The following is a 21,835-nucleotide window of genomic DNA, read 5'->3' on the forward strand; positions in this document are numbered from 1 at the left end:
CGTGGAGTATATGTTCTATTTGTGGAACATAGACAAGAATAAGCAGACAGATAAGATCATTACAGATTTATAGCGAGTGCTATGAAGGAAGGACAAGCTGGTCCAGAAAGGGACCTGCTTAAAATGGGGCAGGGCGGGGAAGCCTTCCTGGGGAAAGGAGTCCATGAGCTGCTTCTCCTAAATGAGAACGAGCCAGCCATGCTCTTGGGGAAAAGGTGCCAGGCAGAGCAGCCCGGGCTTGCAAAGGTCCTGGGGGGAGCAGGGGATCTGGGTGTTTGTGAGCCAGAAAAGCAGCCACATGAGTCACGGTGAGGGCTGGAGTTGGCATGAGATGGGCCAAGCCCTCGTGTGACGGCCGCGGGGATGACACGACCTGGCACCACCTTCCTAGGGTTACTGGCAGAAAAAGCGAGATGATGAGTACAAGTTCTTGGCATGGCGCTGGATACAGACTAAACAGTCAGTAAACGGAATCTGGCTGCCTGCCCCCTCTCCGCCTCTGGGGCTGCTATCTGTGTCCCCTCGTCTCTCTCCTACAACAGTCTCGTTTCTTTCTAACTACAGCTGACCCACGAACGACACAGGTTTGAACCGTGTGGGCCCACTGACACATGGACTTTTTACAATCCAGTGCTGTATTGTGATTTCTTGATGAAATCTTTTCTCTTCCTTATGATTTTCTTGATGACATTTTCTTTTGTCTGGGTGACTTTAGTGTTGGGATAGAGGGTATGATGCATCTCAGATGCAAGATATGTGTTGACTGGTTGCCATTGGTAAGGCTTCCAGTCACCAGGCTATAAGGAGTTAAGTTTTGGGAGAGTCTAAAGTTAGATGTGGATTTTCTCCTGCACAAGGGGTGGGCACCCTTAACCCCTGCATTGTTCAGGGGTCAATTGTATTTTCCCTGACTCCATTTTCCACCAGCTCCAACCTATTCTCCATAGTGACAGGATGACCTTTGCAAAAATTGATCATGCAATCATTTCTCTCCCTTGAGGACCTTCAGCAGATCCCCATAACCTCCAACATAACATCCCAGCCCTTCACTGGGCACAGGGCACTCTTAGCCTTTCTGGCACCTTCTCTTGCTATGTACCCCATCCCAAGGGGTGTAGTCCCCAGCTCTTCGAGATGACTTGTGAGTCCCAAATGTGCCATTCCTACTCTATTGCAAAACCTGCAAGTGGTCCGAAGATGGAACTTAGCTCATTGTAGGTCTTGTGAAGTCTGTGGGATGGTTAGATGGCTGGACCCTCCGGACTGTAAGAGTGTTCTCTCTTATTACTTACGTCATCTGGATAGTTAGCCCATTTTCCTGGAACTCAGGCATTTTCGTGCGAATGGGATGCACAGGAACTGTATTTTCCAGGATGTATATTTCCAGGATCCTCTGGACTTTTCCTCCCTCTCCCTCATTTGACTGACATGTGCTTTTCTTTTAAGATTCAGCTTACAGTCACTCTAAAAAGACTTTTGTGATTCTCACTCCCATGGACTCACTCCTCCTGTACCATACTGTACTATTAATAGCCTTGGAATGCCGTGTCTGTGTTCCCAGTCGTCTTCTAGACTGAGCGTCAAAGGTAGAACCTGCACCTGCTAATTTTGTTTTTGTTTTGTTTTGTTTTTTAATACCTAGTGCAACCCCTGGTACCTGAGCAGCGCTCAATACAATGGAGTCTCAACTTCTATTCATTTAACTTGCACAAACTCACACCTATACGCATGCATGCGTGTGTAAATTTAAATGATTTTGCCCATGCCACCCTGCCCTCTGTTCCACCCAGTTTGGGGTTTAGAGTGAGCTTAAGCTGGATTCTGCTTATTCCCATGGTGGGTCTTGGTTCCCATGACTCCCGAGTGTTAAAGATACCATGTGTATCTCATAAGAGAGCTCCTCAGATCCAGCCGAATTCCTCATCTGGTGCTTGTTAGAAGAAACCGCCCTCTGCACTGAGATTGAAGGGAAAATCGGTCATGTTGGAATCACGGAGACTCCCTGTCATCTTAATGTGGCACATTCCCAAGGGATTTCTCCAGAGGAATTTTGACTGTATGTTGTTTCCCCTTTATAAACTGACTTTGCAACCTACACTCCCTGTAGGATGCATATCTTTCTCTCAGTGTGTCTTGAGTTTATTGACTGGCCAGCAATCAGGAAACTCTGAACAGGAATTCAGATTGTTTCAGGGCTAAGCTAGTGTTTTCTCTCCCCGCTGGAGTGAATGTACAGAATCATTCTTCTCTGGAAGTCATTTTTAGGGGCACCTGGGTGGCTCAGTCGGTTAGCGTCTGCCTTCAGCTCAGGTCATGATCCCAGGGTGCTAGGATGGAGTAAAATGTCAGGCTCCCTGCTCAGTGGGGAGTCGGCTTCTCCCACTCCCTCTCTCCTTCCCCCTGCTTCTCCCACCATGCTCTCTCTCTCTCTCTCAAATAAATAAAATAAGTAAATAATAAAAGTCATTTTTACTTAGAAAAGCAATAGAGTAAGAGCCACAAAGAGATCATTATCAAAGACTAAAGCCGGTGGTCTTTGAACAGTACTTTGTTGTGGAAATTTTTTTTCTTGAGGACTATCTAGTTTTATTTATTGATTTATTTTTAATTCCATATTACAAATCTATTGATTTATTTTTAATTACAGTTACAAATTACATATTTGAGGAGGTACATTATCTTTTTAAGTTTTATTTAAATTCTAATGGGTTAGCCTACGGTGTTACGTTAGTTTCAGGTGTACAATATAGTGATTCAACACTTCTGTACACCACCCGGTTCTCATCACAAGTGCCCTCCTTAATCCCCTTCCCCTGTTTCATCCACCCCCCCCAACTTCCCTCTGGTAACCATCTGTTTGTTCTCTAGAGTTAAGAGTATGTTTCTTGATTTTGCCTCTCCCTCTCTCTCTCTCTCTCTGTCTGTCTTTTTCCACTTTGCTCATTTGTTTTGTTTCTTAAATTCTACCTATGAGAGAAATCATATGGTATTTGTCTTCCTCTGATTTATTCTCCTAACATAATACTCTCTAACTCCATCCATGCCATTGCAAATGGCAAGATTTTATTCTTTTTATGGCTGACTAATATTCCATCATATATAGGTACTACATCTTCTCTGTCCATGCATCAGTCAGTGGACACTTGGGCTATTTGCACGATCTGGCTCTTGTAGATTATGCTGCTATAAATATCAGGGTGCATGTACCCACACTGAAATAGTATTTTTGTATTCTTTGGGTAAAGACCTAGCAGTGCAATTGCTGGGTCAGAGGGCAGTTCTATTTTTAACTTTTTCAGCTATGATTCCAACATTATGTCAAGGCTGTCATGTTGCCAAATGAGTTAGAGGGCATTGCTTTTAGAATCCCTCTGTGAAAAACTCATATTTAGAGGGATAATTTTGTTCTGGTCTTACTCCTGGTTATTGACTATTGAGTTGAGAGTTGGTTAATGGTTGATTTTATAGTCACTCTTCTCAGAGAAATTCAGAATTATGGACCTTGGAATTTTCAGTCAGCATCCCCCTGGAGTCTTGCTTTTTTGGCTCTTAATGTTCTCTTTCCCTTGGTGATTCTAATTTATGTCTACAGCTCATCACTGCTTGGGTACTGATGAGTCATTACCCTGCTTCGTGTTCCCCAGGTCCTCTCACACACTTCTCCCTATCTCTTGGATATCTTTTCCTGAGGCTCCCAGGGACATGCTCCGCCTTCTACCTCCCTACTCCCCACAGACCCACTTCTCAGAATCTCCGTGACTGCCACTACTTTTCCCTCCAGTTAGCCAATGGCTTCCTGCCCCCCTATCTAATCAGCACATTCTGTACATTCTGTCTGGGATGGTTTCTAGTGAGTTATCACCCTCCCTGTTCCCATCACTACCGCTCTAACTCCAGCCCATCCTACCACTCTAACAGATTGTTAAACCCGCCCAAGTGCACTCTCCAGCCCAGGTCTCTCTCTTCAGACCATTCTAACACTCTTGACATATTTTTTTAATGAAGGCATGCCTCTAAGAATAGCTTCTCAATCCCAAATGCTTTAAGGAGTTCCGAGAGCTTATTGAATTACTCTGTATAAACATCTCAACATGGCATGTTGGGTATCAGCATATTCCTGGTAAATATCACCTCATTATCACAATACCACCTCACTGTCAATCCCCACGGATGCTTTCCCAGAAAAAAAAACAGTGTGCCTCGTGTTCCTGCCTTTGGCACTTTTCTTGTTCAGGTCATTCTCTCTACATGGGCCATTCTCCTCCACCTCTCACGTTTAAATAATGGTTTTAATATGTCCGTATCCAATGACTTGTCATTTAGGAAGCCTTCCCTGATTTTTTTTTTTTTCAACCATACACTTTGTAAACCTTTTCATAACTCTTTTATGTCATTCTATAATCTTCTCTACATTATAATCATGAATGTGAATCTCATATTACTCTGACTGAACTGTATAATCTCTCTTGGGGTCTTTTATATTTTGGGCAGCCAGACATAGTGAGCATCCAGAGGGATAAGAATAGTTACTGGGAAAAAAAAGAATAGTTACTGAATTGGGGCCCCTGGATGGCTCAGTCGATTAAGCCACTGCCTTTAGCTCAAGTCATGATCCCAGGGTCCTGGGATCAAGCCCCACATGGGGCTCCCTGCTCAGTGGGGAGCCTTCTTCTCCCTCTCCCACTGCTCCTCTACCTGCTTGTGTTCTCTCACTTTCTCTGTCAAATAAATAAAATCTTAAAAAAAAAAAAGAATAGTTACTGAATTGATTTAAATGGAAATAATTTTTTTATTCAAGTATAATTAACATCCAGTGTCATATTAGTTTCATGTGTACAATATAACAATTTAACAATTCTATCCAGGGGCACCACCTGGGTGGCTCAGTGGGTTAAGCCTCTGCCTTTCGCTCAGGTCATGATCTCAGGGTCCTGGGATCCAGCCCCACATCGGACTCTCTGCTCAGCAGGAAGACTGCTTCCTCCTCTCTCTCTGCCTGCCTCTCTGCCTACTTGTGATCTCTGTCAAATAAATAAAATCTTTAAACAAATAAACAAGCAAAAACAATTCTATCCATTGCTCAGTGCTCATCAAGGTAAGTGTACTCTTAATCCCCTTTATCTAATAACACTCCCCACCAAACATTCCCAGTTTTTTCTCTGTATTTAATTAAGAGTCTGAGTTTTTATTTGTCTCTTTTTTCTTTGTTTTTTTTTTTTCTTAATTTCCACTTGTGTGTGAAAGCTTATGGTATCTGTGTTTCTCTGGCTGACTCATTTCCCTTAGCATTATACCCTGAAGGTCCACCCATACTGTCACAAATGGCAAGATTTCATTCATTCAGTTGGCTGAGAATATCCCATTGTGTATATATACCACATCTTTATCCATTCATCTATAGATGGACACTTGGGTTACATCTGTATGTTGGTTATTGTAAATAATGCTGGAATAAACATAAGGGTGCATTTGTCTTTTTGAATTACTGTTTTTGTTTTCTTTGAGTAAATACCCAGTGTGGAATTACTGGATAATATGATAATTCCAATTTAATTCTTTTGAGGAACCTCCATACTGTTTTCCACAGTGGCTGCACCAGCTTGCATTCCCACCAACAGTGCACGAGGGTTCCCTTTCTCCACAGCCTTGCCAACACTTATTTCTGGTGTTTTTTATTTTAGCCATAATGATAGGTGTGAGGTGCTAGCTATCCCATTGTGGTTTTGATTTGTATTTCCCTGATGATGAGTGAGGTTGGGCTTCTTCTCATGCGTCTGTTGTTCATCTGTATTTTTTTCTTTGGATAAATGTCTATTCATTTCCTCTGCCCATTTTTTAATTGGATTAGGGTATTTTTGATGTCCAGTTTACATGTTCTTTGTTTACTTGGGATATTAACTCTTAACAGATCATTTGCAAATATCTTCTCCCACTCAGTAGGCTGTCTTTTGCTGCTTTCCTGCGCTGTGCCAGATTATTTTGGTGCTGTCCCATTCGATCAAGTTTGCTTGCTTCCCTTGTTGGAGGAGATGTAGCTAGAGGAAAAAAAAATGTTTCTACAGCTGATGTCAAAGAAGTTACTCTAGATGTTTTATTCTAGGAATGTTACCATTTCAGGTCTCACATTTAGGTCGATAATGCATTTTGAGTTTATTTTTGTATCTGGTGTAAGAAAGCCAGTTTCTTTCTTTTGCGTGCAGCTATCCAGTATTCCTCACTGCTTGTTAAAGAGACTGCCTTTCCCCCCATTGTATATTATTGCCTTCTTAGCCATGGATTAATTGACCATATAAGTGTGGGCTTATTTCTGGGCTCTCTATTCTGTTCCATTGATCTATGTGTCTGTTTTGTGCCAGTACCATACCGTGTTGTTTACTACAGCTTTGTAGTATATCTTAAAATCCAGGATTGTGATACCTCCAGTATTGTTCTTCCTAAATGGAAATAATTTTTAATACACCGCTCCTCCCTGCCACTCAGTCAGCTGCAAATCATCATTGCCTCACCCTCCACCCCCATCATCATCACACACACACACACACACACACACACACACCCTAGATTCCTTTGTCGCATTCTGAGAGATCAACTTAAGATAGCATTTTCTAGCCATGTTCAGCCTCTCTGGGACACTTCCTGAAGTCCTTTCTGCTCCCGGTCAACAGCAGTGGGACTGTTCTCTCTCCTTCAGTTTTTCCAAAGCATCTTGCTCACCTTGGGAATGCTTTGAAATGCCAAGCTTATTTTGGGAACAGCATGGGCTCAAGCCAGACTGTGCTTCACTCGGAGCTAGCTCTACCAGCTCTGAGTTTACCAAACTGGTGCCTTATTCTGCACCAAAGAAGTAAAAAGAACAGCCCAACAGTAGAGGCCCCTGCCTTAAAGACCAGATCTGGGCTTTCATAAAGCTGCTTAAAAAAAATTAAAAAATAAAAAAAAGATTTATTTATTTGAGAGAGAGCGAGAGAGCACACAGTGGGGAGGGGCAGAGAGAGTCTTAAGCAGAGTCCTGGCTAAATGTGGAGCCCAATGCAGGGCTCAATCCCTAGACCCCGAGATCAAAACCTGAGCCGAAACCAAGAGTTGAACAATCAATGGACTGTGCCACCCGCGCACCCCATAAGGCTGCTTCTTTCATGGAAAAAACTCATCAGTTGGTCAAGAAAGTGATCTTGCTAAGACTTTGGGTGATTTTTTTTTTCCTCTGAGACTCAGAGTAGACTATTTGCAATCTTAGAAAGTTACATCCAAAACAGTACATGTATTAGTTACTTTCCCAACTTAACTATTTCTTGATGTGATTTCTCAATGCCTGAACTACATACCAGCCTGTCTTTCTCTCATGCTCTGACCTGCAGAGTATATGACATTCTTTCTCGAGACGCTTTTGGACAAAGCCATGAGTAGCAGCTTTTCCCCCATATTTATCCCATATCTATATTAGTGTCCCCAGAATATATTTATCCCGTATCTATATCAGTGCCATGTTTTCAGAGAACAGATGGATGATACTTATTCCCCCATAATCTTTCTTTTCAGCCAGATTTGAAAGATAAGAACATAATTGTGAACATTTTTCAGAATAAAGCTGTCATTTTTTATATAGATCTATTTATTTATTTAAGAGAGAGAGCGCACGTGTGTGCATGTGCAGGGGAGGGGCAGGAGGGAGGGAGAGAGAGAATCTCTACCAGACTCCTCACTGAGCATGGAGCCCAGTGCAGGGCTTGATCCCACCATCCCAAGATCATGACCTGAGCCAAAACAAAGAGTTGGACACTCAATGGACTGAGCCACACAGGCACCCCAAAACTTCCTTTTTTAAAAAAATTAAGTAAGCTAAAGATACTCAGATCATCCCAATGCAGTTAGCTTCCTGCCATCATAAGTCCCCTCTTCTAGACACTTCCTTTCCCCCCCACCCACTTCCTTAGCCCAGTCCTCACAGGACTCCGTCTTCATGAAAATCTCTAATTCTGTCTTCAAGTCAGAGCTCCTTGGGGGTCTGCAAAAGGAAGGCCCTCCTGCTCAGGTCTCCAAATGCTCTCCCCCATCTGACCTGAAAACTGCCTAGCTTAGACCCTGAAATCTTGGTTAGGTCTCTGGTGGCCTCCTGGAGGGGCTGCACACCCCCTTCTGGTTTCCTCCTCTCCCAGGACTTTGGTCTGTCTGAGCTAACTGCCCTCCACCCACCTCCAAGACTTCTTGATTATATCACGGGTCAGTTATCCTACCACATTTTGGACTTTCCCCCGACACTTACTGAATCTAAACAAAATTTCCCAGTGCAGTTTTCCTGTAAAAACAGCCTCCTCTTTATTCTGGGCAGAATTTAGAATAATCACAGCATTTAGAGCCGAAGGAAGCCTGAGGGAGCTTCTACTTGTACAGTCCTAAGTTTGTACAAATTTGGAAATTGAGAGTCAGAGAGCTCAAATGGCTGGCTGATTCTGCTGCTCTGCAAATAAGTGAACATTTTCTGGCTTTATTGCCCATTTATTGCAAACGTTAAAATAAGTGTTTCCATTCTTAAGACCCCCTGTTTTTCTGTTAGTCTCATCGTAACAGAAAGAAGACCTCTCAAGTCACATGGGATGTGGAGGGGTGCGGGACTTCAGAATCCGTTAACACTATAATAACAGTTATTTTCTTTTTGGGTTCTCCCTTCATTATGTAGGTTGTTATTAAGACATTCTTATATCCACTGGGGAACATCCGTGTAGACAGAACAATTTACGTGTGTTCTTTTTGGTTCACTGTGAAGCAGTCCCACAGACACTAATCGTTTTGTCACCATTCCTCAGTGTTAAGGGATATGTTGGGAAGGGTTATGGAGTTTTTATGGATTACAGTTTGGAGATTTTTGATGGTCTGCGTGCTCTCCTACACAGATAAATGGCTTAAACATTTCTTTCCCTTCCATGCTGATCAGTTATTTTTGAGGGACAGGGCACATGCAAGCTCACAAGGAGGGGGAGGGGCAGAGGGAAAGAAGCTCCAGCCGACTCTCCACTGAAGGGAGGAGCCCAATGCGGGACTCAGTCTCACCACCCTGAGATCATGACCTGAGCTGAAATCAACTGAGACACCCAGGTGCCCCTGGTATTTTTTCTTTAACCTTTCTTTTTTCTTGCTTTCCTCTTCCCCACCCCCACCTTTAGGGAGCGAGAGAAAGAAAGAAAGAGAGAGGAGGGGCAGAGGGGAAGAGAATCTCCATCAGGCCCCGCGCCCTGCACAGGGCAGGGTGGGGGGTGGGGGGTGGGGGGGGGCCTTGATCTCACAACCCTGAGATTATGACCCGAGCTGAAATCAAAAGTCAGACCCTTAACCAACTGGACCACTCAGATGCCCCACACACTGATCAGTTACTGAATACTCTTCCAACATATATCTCTCAGCTGTGAGTGGGCAGGGCTGCTGTTGTCTGGGGTCACCAGTTCATCCTGGTGTGCCCAGGACTTCCCCAGTTTTGGCTCTGAAAATCCCACATCCCCAGAAATCCCTCCATCCTGGGCAAACTGGGACAGATGGTTACCCTAAGCACTGCCCCAACATATTCCTGCTTACTCCCCAAAGCCTAGGTGGGTCATCTCAGGGTCAAGAATGAGCACCCTAGGTATTCTTGTTCCATAGAACAACACTGATCAATAAACTGGAAACAAGTTACAATCAAACCACTTAGTAAGGCAGGTTCCATCATACTGAAGACTTGTTGAAGGGTAGTCATTGAAACTTACTACCAGTCACGAGGGCCCTAACCAAAGCAGACTGGGACCAAGCCTACTCTATTTATAACAATTTTTCCATTGTTTTTGAGGAGAAAGGATAAAGCTGAAGGAAGTCATTTAAAAGGATAAATTGGTACATGTAAAATTGGAATCTGAATCCGCCTTAACCAGTGGGAGAATCAAATGCAAAGATCTTCGAAGAAATGCAAACACAGGACATATCTTGGAGACAAATTTGTTCCAGCATTTTAATGTCTAGCAAAGAAGAAGTGTCTGCTTTTTGGGATGGATCCAAGCCCTCTGCCCTAATAAACTGTCTAAACTCAAGTTAATGACAGGTTCTGTGGGAAAGAAGCTAGTAGGACAGTGGATTGAATAAACTGAACAAGAGTCAAGAATTTAATAGGGCTATTAAAAGAAGAAGTTGGAGGGAGCCACTCTATTTTAGCCTATCTCTATTTTAAGACTGTTTTGTTTCCACTTATTGAAAATGTTCAACCGATAAGGAATATCTTCAAGATAGAGTTCTGTGGCAGCTGCTGAAAGATAAAATACTGTTTCTTGATGGAAGTACCATCCCCTTGCAATGTCAGTTGCGTGTTCAAAACTGTGGAGGTGGAGGAGTTGGGAGGTGGTTGGCGTCAGAAGGGTGTCAGAAGACTGTCCCAGATCTGGACAGACCTTGGACATGCAAGTTCTCATCATGAATCTTCAATCTTTTCTTCTCAAAGGAGACCTTGCACAGAAAGACAGTCACCTATTCTGTTCCTTGAAATTTAACAGAATACAACCGAAGATAAAAATTTCTGTTTCTGTTTTGTATTTGGCTTTCACTTTTGTTTCTGTTTGGGCAATTAGAATTAAATCTGGGCAGTTCACCTCAGAAGGGAGAGAACTTTGCTTTCCGAAGAATACTACTTCTAGGGAAGTAGGAAAAGGCTTGTGACCCCAGAAGAATGTGGTGGTGGTGTGTGGCATAGTGGGAGAACATGCAGAAGAAGTCTTTTTAGCCAGATTTACTTTCCACCACTTGGATAAAAAAGGATTACTCCTTTTTTAAAAATTGGGAAACTAAGACAAAGTGATCTCAAGAGACCTTTTCAGGGTCACGTAGTAAGCAACAGAGCCTTGATTTTTTTTTTTTTTTTTTAAGATTTATTTGTGTATTAGAGAGAGAGAGCACAAGTGGAAGGGGCAGAGGGAAAGGGAGAGAGAATCACAAGCAGGTGCCACACTGAGCGTGGTGCCAGATGTGCGGCTCGATCTCAGGACGCTGAGATCAGGATGTGAGCTAAACCAAGAGTTGTTGCTTAATGGACTGGGCCATGCAGGTGCCACCCTTTCTCAAACCCTGCTCCAGAGCCTTAGTCTTCCCCACCATGCTGTGTGTTTGTCTCCATCATAACCTTTCTGTGGGATGCCCCAGCAGGCTGGCACTCTGAGAGCTAACCACTTGGATGTGGTTTGGAAAAACAGGCTAAAGAGGCTGCAGTTGGGAATGAAGGGTCGCTGCCCCACCCTGAGTCAGGAGAACAGGGCAGAAGAGGCCCATGCCTCCCATGATAATAGTGGCCTTGAGGGCTCCTGCCTGTCTCAGGCTCTTTTAGGTGGCAGAATGACCCCTCAAGCACAGATGTTCTGCTTCACTAAACGTACCTGGGCCGTGGACGGGACGGGTAGTTTCCTAGGTGAGACAAGTTTGCCAACAGAGAGAGGACTTAGATGTGTTGAGTCATTCTTAGGTGCATTCTTATTCTTATATTGAGTCATTCAATGTGCATTGTTCTAAGCTCTTTTTATGTCCTGACCTGTTTAAAACTCTTTAGAACCTGGGGCACCTTGATGGTTCAGTCAGTTAAGCCTCTGCCTTTGGCTCAAGTCATGATTCCAAGATCCTGGGATGGAGCCGGGCATCAGGGAACCTGCTTGTCCTACCCCCTCTATGGCTCTGCCTGCTTGTGCATAGGTACTCCCTCTCTCTGTTGAATAAATAAATAAAATCTTAAAATAGATAAATAGATAAATCTGTCTAGAACCCTATGGGGTCAGTCTTTTCTTAGCATCTCCATTTTCTAGAAGAAAGAGGGATACTGAGGCATGTAATCCAGTGCCCCGCGCTCTAACCCAGATGGTGTATGTAAGCAGTTTCATGCAAGTAAAAGGATGACCAACATCACTGTTTGCCCTCATTTCACGTTTCTTTATCTGCAAAGATACAGAAACTCTAGGTGATTGCAAAGACTCCAGTAATGCAAAATGTGGGCCTTGGAGGATCCCAGTTGCCGTCTAGAAGAGAGATCAGCAAACTACCTACAACCCCTGGGCTAAATCTGACCCATATCTCTACCTTCCACGAACTAAGAGTGACTTTACATTTCTAAATGATTGGGGAAAAAAATCAAAAGAAGACGACTTGGTGACATGGAAATTATATGAACTTCAGATATCAGTGTCCATAGACGAAAATTTAGTAAGACACAGGCCCAGGCATTTGGGTGGCTCAGTGGGTTAAGCCTCTGCCTTCGGCTCAGGTCATGATCTTAGGATCCTGGGATGGAGCCCCACATCGGGCTCTCTGCTCAGCGGGGGGCCTGCTTCCCCTGCTCTCTCCGCCTGCCTCTGCCTCCTTGTGATCTCTCTCTCTGTCAAATAAATAAAAATAAAATCTTAAAAAAAAAAAAAAAGACACAGGCCGGTATTGTTATGGCTGTTGTCATGCTGGGGAAGCAGCACTCAGTGGTTGCATCAGAGACCAAAAGTCCCACATGCCTAAAGTATTTACTGTGTGGCGCTTTATAGAAAAAAATGCTGATACCTGATATAGGATCGTGTGGTCAGCGCAATTGTCTAATACTTTCAGAGAAACATTTTTGTCATAATGGGGAGTTTATTAAATAACCAAAAGCCTCCCACTTTGTACAGGAAATGGTAAATTTAAAAAAAGATTCTGAGGGCGCCTGGGTGGCTCAGTGGGTTAAAGCCTCTGCCTTTCGCTCAGGTCATGATCTCAGGGTCCTGGGATCCAGCCCCACATCAGGCTCTCTGCTCCATGGGGAGCCTATTTCCTCCTTTGTCTCTCTCTGCCTGCCTCTCTGCCTACTTGTGATCTCTGTCAAGTAAATAAATAAAATCTTAGAAAAAGAAAAGGATTCTGAATAAACATTTCACAAGTGACTTTTTATTTTTTTAAAGATATTATTTATTTATTTGAGAGAGAGCGAGAGGGAGCTCAAGCAGAGGGAGACAGAGGGAGAGGGAGAAGCAGACCCCCACTGAGCAAGGAGCCCGACATGGGACTTGATTCCAGGACCCTGAGATCATGACCTGAGCTGAAGGCAGACACTTAACCCACTGAGCCACCCAGGCGCCCCCAATAGATGACTTTTTAAATAGTATCTGAAGCGTGTATGCATAAGACAAGTACATTTATATTCTTGTTATGTTATTCCTAAATGTTAGCACTCTGCTTGTTTTCCAGGTCTGGTTGGCCCAATGTTTGCAGCGATCTTTACAGTTGTCAAGCACTTTCACAGTGATATGGACTTAGTTGATAATTTAAAAATGCTGGAGGTCCTTACCGACAGTAATAAAATGGTCACCCAGCTGTATGAAAGCCAGCCATCCTTCCATTGAATGATCGTGCACTGCTCTGCTCCCGTAGTTTTTCTGGAACCTTCCACTTCATCCTCTGCCCATCACCTCTTGCTGACAATAGGGTGTCCCAATCCCCCAGGGCTACCTCCCTCTTTTAATCCGTGACTTCTTATCTGTTCAGTTCTGAGTCTGATTGTTACGATTGTGTCCTCGAAACTAAGAGTCCAATAGGCTAAGTCTCAAGAGAGATTCAAAGTACATGACCTTCAATGCTTAAAGCAAAGATGATACACTGGCATTCTTAGGGCCAAATGCAATCTCTGGGGGCGTAAATGTATGCAGACACTTGTGTCTTACAAATGTGATAGTGACTCGGTAACATTTAAAGGGTTTGGGATTTTTTTATATATATAAAACTCAGCTTTCTCACTTCTCTTAAAATACCTGAGGAGCTGGCATCCTGGCCCTGTGACCAGCATGGTGTTAATAGCCGGTGCTGAGAGGGAGCTGCTTTCTTTAAGTGGGACCCAGGCTCTTCCCTGTGGTCGCCACTCTTCCTCTATGTCCATGACCCCTTGGCCAAGTGTTTGCTGCCACTCATGAACATACCAGCCCGATCTTTCCCTTCCTCCACCAGCTTCACTTCCTTCTTACATTTGCCATCCTCAACATGTTCCAGTGTGTGAGTCCAGTCCACAGCCTTGTGGTCGTTGTTCTGGTTGCTGGGAGATCTTGTTTGCTTTCTGGGTCTCCCGTGCAGCCCAAGTGTTTCAGGTTGCCAGACTGACAGCGATAGGTGTACCCTTGGTGGAGATGAAGGAATCCATCAGAAAGCATCGCCTTGATGCGGTAGCAAAAGTTAAGCTAGGAGGAGTGATCTGAGGTCAAGGAGAACTATGAGCACTTGGAAAGGAGTCCAGCCCAAATTCCTCCCCTGCCCCTGTGACCACTGCACCAGCATTTGCAGTTACCTCTCAGGGCCCAGCTGGAGTGGACACAGAGCTCCTAGAATGTTCATGAGAACTAAAGGACTGTAAGGGGGCGGGGGGAGTTCCCACCGTGTTCTCAGAAAGCCCCAGAGAGCACCACCTTTTGCTCTTACATTGGGCTAAGCTGATGGTGTGTGGCAAGCGGCTGTCCAGTGCTGTCCCCTTGTTGGTGATGTTAAAGATGATCCCGGGACCAAGAGAGGCAGGGATTGGGATACCAAATGATGACACGTGGTGACAGTTTTCAGTATGTGAAGCCAGCTAGAATGAACAGAGCAGAAATAACGTACTGGTTGGAAGTTACTAGCTCAGCCCGCCCAGCGATCTGCTAGAAGAAAATGCCTGTTCGGTTGCCACAGATACCAAGCAAAACAAACCTACCCGCTGGGCTAAGCGCTTAGCAGGCATCCCATTTTCATGTCTGGTTGTTCATCTACACAACTGTAAGCGAGGCAGGTCAGACCACAGAAGGGTTTCTAGGGGAACTGGTGTTTTGAACTGTAAATCACCTTGCACCACTCCCCACCCCATGTGCAATCTGCTTTGACTAAGTCCTGATTAAAGATTGGTTGGGTTTGTTTTGGGTGGGCATTCCAGCGGCGCTCCCGCTTGTGGGGCCAAGGCTCGGGGCACAAAGAGGGAAGAACCCACAGAACCTGTGAGGAGAGAGAGCCCTAGGCCTCCCCTCTCTCCCCTTTGGCACTTCCCCTCCTGCTCTCCACAAGTCTGGCCAAGGATGTATTTTGCAGAAAAGGGTGTAGTTCTAACTAGAATGAGGGGAAGTGAAGGCATCCAAATGGACCATTCCATTCTTCCCTTCCTCAAGCAGTATTTCTGCTTTTTGTCTGGGCCAAAGGGGGCTAGGGATGGGGAAGGAAAAGAGTGGGAATAAAATCAACCCGGTAGAAAGCCTTAACAGGATAAATGTATCTCTTTTCTATTATTATGAACGGAAGTCAAAATATCAGGTCATTCACCTGGTGAGAAATGTTGGCTGTTTTTCAAAAGAGAAGTGACAATAGTAATTGGTAATGCGTATTGAACACATGAGATCATATGCCCAAACCCTAAACAGAAGTCATCTCGGTTACAGTTCTTCACAAGCGCGAGAAACGGGAATCGCTGTGATTTTTTTTTTTTTTTTCCATCTCACAGATGAAGAACCCGGAGCTAAGAGAGGTTAAGTAACTTTACCCTGGTCTTGCAGCTGGTCACTGACCAGCAGGGATTAGAAGCCAAATAGACTGGCTTCAGCATCTGGACAAGGGCGCTGCAGAGTGAAGGTTTCTGGCTTCTGTCCAGCTGAATGGCCTTGGGAAAAAATATTCTTCTTGGCTCCCATTTCCTCATCTGTAAAAGAAAGGGTCATGTTAGATGATCTTTGAGTCTGTTTCTAAATCGATATCCATCATCTCCAGGCCGCTGTTGTCATTCATTAGCTCTATGGATTAGAGTAATCCACTTTTACGTGAAAGAGAAAGTCGGGGCTCTCTGGGGCTTTCTGAGAACATGGTGGAAACTTTTTCCCCCGCTTACAGTCCCATAGTTCTCATGAACATTCTAGGAACTCTGTGTCCACCCCAGCTGGGCCCTGAGAGGTAACCGCGAATGCTGGTGCGGTGGTTACAGGGGCAGGGGAGGAATCCCGGCTGGACTCCTTTCCAAGTGCTCATAGAGTAAGAGGGGTGTGGGATAGGAAGGGGGCAGGGAGAGTGCTGCATTATACCCCGCTTTCGGGCGGGGTACCTGCCCGACACCTGCTCCAACAGCCACCTGGTGCCCAGACAGTTAGGATGGCTAGGTGACTGAGGGCTGAGAAGGGACCAGGCCACTTTTAGCTACCCCTGTGGCTGCCACCATTGATTTTCTTTTGTAGCTGCTGGAGTTTCTTCCCCCAGGAGCGTCTTACCCTCCTATGTCTCCAGCGCCCTCCACATTTGCCAAGTGCTCCAGCCACCCTCACAGGTGAGCTATGACAAACAAGCCCTCTGTAATGTGACCAGACCTGCTGGGCTTCCCTTCCTGCCTCCCCTGAATTACACTGACTGGTACTTCCAGGAATTTTGCAGCAACCCCGAAGCCTTTGTTCTTTCTTCAGAGTGAGGAAGTAGGAGAAGAGGGGGCTGGGTGGGAAGGAGACTTCTTTGATTTGTATGAAATGACCTCAGATCTGAAGATGTCAGACTTTTTGAAAGACTACTGGCGAGTGACTCCACATACTGGAGATAGCCACTGTGTCAAGAGTTCACGTTATCTGAAGCTCTGTGTGAAAGGGGAACCAACTTTCTGGGAACAATGACTATCACCTTTCCCTTGGGTGGTGCAAACTGAAAGGTGTGTTTATTTCATTTATGTCAGCCACACTGACCCTTTAACGTTACAAGTCACTGCTAGGTTCCTTCTGCCCTCATCCCATACTCCAAGAGTGTAATTCTTCCACCCCCTTCCCATAGCCTACACACACCTGTATATTCTACGTAACACGATCGGACTGTCTGATTTAACCCAGGAACATCCACCTGGCCACAGGCTCTTGTCGCCGTTGACAGTCTTCTGCTAATGCCTAGTACAAGTGCATGTTTTTTCTTACCTGTGTCTGTGTGCCCAGAGGTAGAAATAACACTGAAATGCAAAAGAGGAAAGACGAATAAAGCCGAGGGGGCAGAAGTCCTAAATGTTGTGCTTTTGCAAGGGCTGCTAGCAGGTTGCCGGGGCGAAGCAGAAAAAGACGCTCTTCACTCGAAAAGGCGAGGAGATAGCAGGCGAAGAGCAGGGAGGTGGGAGCGGAGTACGGGGCACGGAAAGCGGGCGGGGCGCAGCGAGGGAAACTCAGCCCCCGTGGAAAGTCCATTCCAGAACGCAATTTGCTATATCCGCCACTTGCATTTCGCATGCAAATGAGGAGGGCTTCCCAGAGGCGGGGCTGGGCTGGGCTGGGCGAGCGCGGGGCTCGGCTGAGCGCGGCGCAGAGCGCGGCTCCGGATTCAGCACCTCCGGGTCGGAAGAGCCGGGCGCGCTGCGGCAGCATCTCCTCCCGCCGGCGCCGCCGCGGAGGATGGACGCCGCGCTGGGGCAGACAGTGCATCAGGACTGAAGGACTCCAGCCCTCGGGAGAAGCCGGTCGGAAGACCGGGAAGAGCGGTCAGTCCAACCTCTCCCCACTCGCGGTTTCAGGGACTGGTCATTTCTCAGTCCCTGGAGAGCGCGTCCTTCCCCAGGGAAGTGAAAATAATGAACTTTTGGAGGTACTGCCTTTTTGCTTTCGCGGTCTTCAGTGCGCTTCTATTTGTGATACTTTATAACAGCGAGTTACACCTGCCGGGGAGGTTCGGGTCGCTGAATGGCTCCCGTCACAAGTACTTGGGGATTCATGCCTGTGATTACGCCTTAGGAGATCAGGCTCCTTTTTTGTGGGGGAGGACCTTGCCCTCACCTTTGGGGAGCGTCCCGTGCAAGGACTACCTGACCCAGAATCACTACATCACCAGCCCCCTGTCGGAAGAGGAAGCTGCTTTCCCGTTGGCCTATGTCATGGTCATCCATAAGGACTTTGATACTTTCCAGAGGCTCTTCCGAGCTGTTTACATGCCCCAGAATGTCTACTGCGTTCACGTGGATGAAAAGGCCACCGTTGAATTCAAGAAGTCAGTAGAGCAGTTGCTGAGCTGCTTCCCAAATGCTTTCCTGGCCTCCAAGATGGAGCCGGTTGTCTATGGGGGGATCTCTAGGCTCCAGGCTGACCTGAACTGCCTCAAAGACCTCGCGTTGTCCGAGGTGCCCTGGAAGTACGCCATCAACACGTGTGGGCAAGACTTCCCCCTGAAGACCAACAAGGAGATCGTTCGGTATCTGAAAAGCTTTAAAGGGAAAAACATCACCCCGGGGGTGCTGCCCCCCGATCACGCCATTGGACGGACTAAGTTCGTGCACCAGGAGCACATAGGCAAAGATGGCTCTTTTGTGAAAAATACTAATATTTTGAAAAGCTCACCTCCGCATCAGCTGACGATCTACTTTGGCACTGCCTATGTGGCCCTGACCAGAGAGTTTGTCAACTTTGTCTTCCACGACAAAAGGGCCATTGATCTTCTACACTGGTCGAAAGATACTTACAGCCCCGATGAACATTTCTGGGTGACACTTAATAGGATTCCAGGTATGTGCCGATGTGCATTCCAAATTTTTCGTATTCATAGACTGAGTTCACTAATACCCAACGCTTCTAGAGAACAGACTCACTGGAGATTATTTGGAAAAAAAAAAAAAAACAGAACTTTAAAACGTAGAAAACTATTAGTCTGGTTGCTTTCTTTTTTTTTTTTTTTTTAATATTTTATTTATTTATTTGACAGAGACAGCGAGAGAGGGAACACAAGTGGAAGTAGGAGAGGGAGAAGTAGGCTCCCCACCAAGCCCGGAGCCCAATGAGGGGCTCGATGCCAGTACTCTGGGATCATAACCTGAGCTGAAGGCAGACGCTTAATGACTGAGCCACCCAGGTGCCTCAGTCTGGTTGTTTTTAGTGACCAGCTTAGTGCCCACTGTGTTGTCTTATAACTGTGTGCAGTATAGTGATCTAAGAAGCATGAGAAGCTGCAGGAGCTCTGGCAGAGCTGTCTTTGATCGTGTATCCTGTAGCTCAGTCGTGTGTGTGTGTGTGTGTGTGTGTGTGTGTGTGTGTTTTAAATTGAGGCATAATTGACATATACTAGCTCAGTCTCGTGAATGGATGCTTTTCATCATCCTTGATAAGCACAGCTACAGCGTATTGAAATCGATTTTTAATAAGCATCCTAGAATTCATGACTTGAAATAGGTATGTTCCTTTCAGACCGTGTCACACAGTATCCCATTCATCCTCAAAGGCATCGCTCCAAGCCGCCCGGACTGTTTTTGGAATCTGTGAATCTTCTTTGGAAGTTGATAAATTAGCTCTTCAATTAAATGTCTCTAACCTAAGACCTGACCAAGTACCCAGGTGTCAACCGACTTGGTTCAACAAGAACCGTCTGATGTTTTGTTGTCAAGGAGAATGGGTAAAGTGAACACAGAGGGGATCAACAGTGGGAGTTGATCCAAAGTTAATTCTCAATTTCAAAGTCACAGATTATTGGAAATTCCACTTTGCAGTCTCTTGATTTCGTAGACTGCGAAGTCTTTTCCATTGTTTATGATCACTTGGAAAGGGGTCTGAGGTCTGCCAGGCCACTGAAAGCAGAAAACAGCACCGGCTTTCCTCTTTGATTCGGGACTGAGTTTCTTCTCAAAATTCTGTTTTCTGTCTGTTGTCTGAGAACACCCGTGTGACCTGTAGCACCTGTTCCTGGTGATGTCCCAATAAACCAGTTTCCATTGTTGTGACAGCAGGGCTGTGGCTGTCAGCCCTGTGTGAACGAGACCCTAATGCCTGCCATATGTGAAAAAACTCTCTGCTTCTACACGGAGTCTTGGTATCCTGGACACATCTAAGAGCGGTTTGAAGCTAGCTTCATAGTTGAAAGTAGATTCGTAGCAGTGACTCTTTTCTCAGTGACCCGGCATTCCTTAGAGCCACACTGGAGTGGTGGCCACAAAAGTCTACTCAGGGCAGAAAGAGGACAGGCAAGGTGACTGGGGACAGAGACCTTTTCTATCCCGTGGGCTACGAAATTGTCAGATCACAAAGACTTTTAGGAGGGGAGTAAACACTTTATCTGAGTGTAGGGAGTATTCATTCTTACTGTTTACAAAGTTTAAACACACGGCAGTATGCTGTTGGTGGCATCTCTAATACTGTTTTGGTTGATGGAGTTTGCTCCAGATGTGTGTTCTACATCATTTTGTTCAACTATAAGAAATAATCACTGTTACCCTCATGCACAGAGGAAGAAAAAGAGGCTTAGAGAGATGGAAGTGACATGCTCCTCAGCTTGTCCAAGCAAAGCCGGGGTCTAATCCTGGATCCGTATGACCTGAAGTTTGAGCTTGCACCAGAAAAGGAGGGAATAATCATTTCTCTTTTCCTGTATCTAAAGCAAATTCTCTGGGTGCCTGGGGTGAGGGGCGGAGGGTTCGGTCAATTAAGTGTCCAACTCTTGATTTCAGCCCAGGTCCCGATCTCAGAGCCCTGGGTCAGGTTCCAAGCTCAGTGTGGCGTCTTTCTGCCCCTCTCCCTCCCCGCTGCTTGTTCGCACGCACTCAGGTGTGCTCTCCTACAGTAATAAATAAAATCTTTTAAAAAACAAATAAGCAAATTTCTTGCAGAATCTCAGAATGGGGGTAAGGTAAGGGGGGTGGGAAGCAGGGAAGAACAGTGTAAAGTAAGCTCTACTAGACCACTTTAAGCTGGAATAAGGTAAGCAGGAATATGGAGTGCTAGGGGTGTGTGTGTGTGTGAGCACAATGAACTTGCTGAGGCTTAGCAGGGCCACTGTGCTGGCTGGAGTCACAGGAAGTTGCTGAACGGATTGCCAACCCCACACACCCTTCTGTGCCAGCTTTCTCCGTCCCTATCTGGAATGGGCTTTGGTCTAGCTCTTCCCTCTGTGAGCCGGTGGAAATGGGAGGTGTTCTTTAGTTAATGTTCTTACTAAAGGCCGGTGAGGGGAGGAAACAAACACGCTTGAGACTTTGAACCTAATGACTGTGAAGTGTCTTTTGAGCCTAATGACCGTGAAGTGTCTTGAGGACTTTGTCTTTACAATGAGTAGAGGTTTTCTTTCCTTTTTTAAAAAGATTTTTTTAAAAAAGATTATATTTATTTATTTGACAGAGAGCTAGGGAGAGCAGAAACACAAGCAGGGGGAGTGGGAGAGAGAGAAGCAGGGAGCCCCAGGCCGAGCTCGGTCCCAGGACCTTGGCCAGATCCTGAGCTAAGCCAAAGGCAGACGCCCAACGGCTGAGCCGCCCAGGCACCCCAAGATTTTTTTTTTTTTTTTTTTTTTTAGTAATCTCTACACCCAAGGTGGGGTAGAGATATCAAGAGTCACATGCTCTACCGACTGAGCCAGCCAGTCGCCTCTCTTTCCTTTTACCTATAGTTTTGTTTTGTTTTTAAGATTTTTTATTTTTTATTTATTTGACAGAGATCACAAGTAGGCAGAAAGGCAGGCAGAGAGAGAGAGAGGAGGAAGGAGGCTCTCTGCCGAGCAGAGAGCCTGATGTGGAGCTCGATCCCAGGACCCTAGGATCATGAACTGAGCCAAAGGCAGAGGCTTTAACCCACTGAGCCACCAGGTACCCCACATATACTGTTTTTAAGTTTACCACAAAATAAACAGAAAAAACTGATCTTCATTTTAGGCACCCTGTCGTCTGTAAATGAGAAACAAAGGACTCCTGGCTCTGTTCCGTATTTACATAGGTCATATGCAGATATTTAGGAAGCTAATTTTTCATTTAAATGCTTAAGTTTTTCTTAATTTGGAAGCATTTCATAACCTGGACGCAAACAATTCGGTGGAACAAAAGTCTGCAGGGATCTTTGCTTCCCAGAACGCAGCAATGGCAGGTGCAGGGAGCTCTCAGGTAGGTTAGTACAACACC

General features: G+C 45.5%; 2 protein-coding genes and 1 long non-coding RNA gene across 3 annotated transcripts in view; 2 read left to right on the forward strand and 1 right to left on the reverse strand.

Moving 5' to 3' along the window:
* Nucleotides 1-14,199, forward strand: part of LOC309864552 (N-acetyllactosaminide beta-1,6-N-acetylglucosaminyl-transferase) — a 56,100-nt gene extending 41,901 nt beyond the window's left edge. The window contains exon 2 of the mRNA XM_082730176.1: nucleotides 13,207-14,199. Coding sequence (XP_082586302.1) covers nucleotides 13,207-13,361 — 155 coding nt within the window. The 3' untranslated portion in view covers nucleotides 13,362-14,199. The remainder of the gene's footprint in view (nucleotides 1-13,206) is intronic.
* A 1,223-nt stretch (nucleotides 14,200-15,422) lies between these two features.
* On the reverse strand, nucleotides 15,423-17,103 carry LOC309864553. Its single transcript, XR_014311606.1, has 2 exons — nucleotides 16,902-17,103; nucleotides 15,423-15,661 (listed from the first exon to the last, which is right to left on the reverse strand). It is a non-coding gene; the product is annotated as an uncharacterized lncRNA (long non-coding RNA).
* LOC309864551 (N-acetyllactosaminide beta-1,6-N-acetylglucosaminyl-transferase-like) overlaps nucleotides 17,101-21,835 on the forward strand; it is a 36,740-nt gene continuing 32,005 nt past the window's right edge. The window contains 2 exon segments of the mRNA XM_082730175.1: nucleotides 17,101-17,519; nucleotides 17,521-18,467. Coding sequence (XP_082586301.1) covers nucleotides 17,203-17,519; nucleotides 17,521-18,467 — 1,264 coding nt within the window. The 5' untranslated portion in view covers nucleotides 17,101-17,202.

Source organism: Mustela nivalis (assembly GCF_964662115.1).
Source record: "Mustela nivalis genome assembly, chromosome: 5".
In the NCBI taxonomy this organism is placed as follows: Eukaryota; Metazoa; Chordata; class Mammalia; order Carnivora; family Mustelidae; genus Mustela; species Mustela nivalis.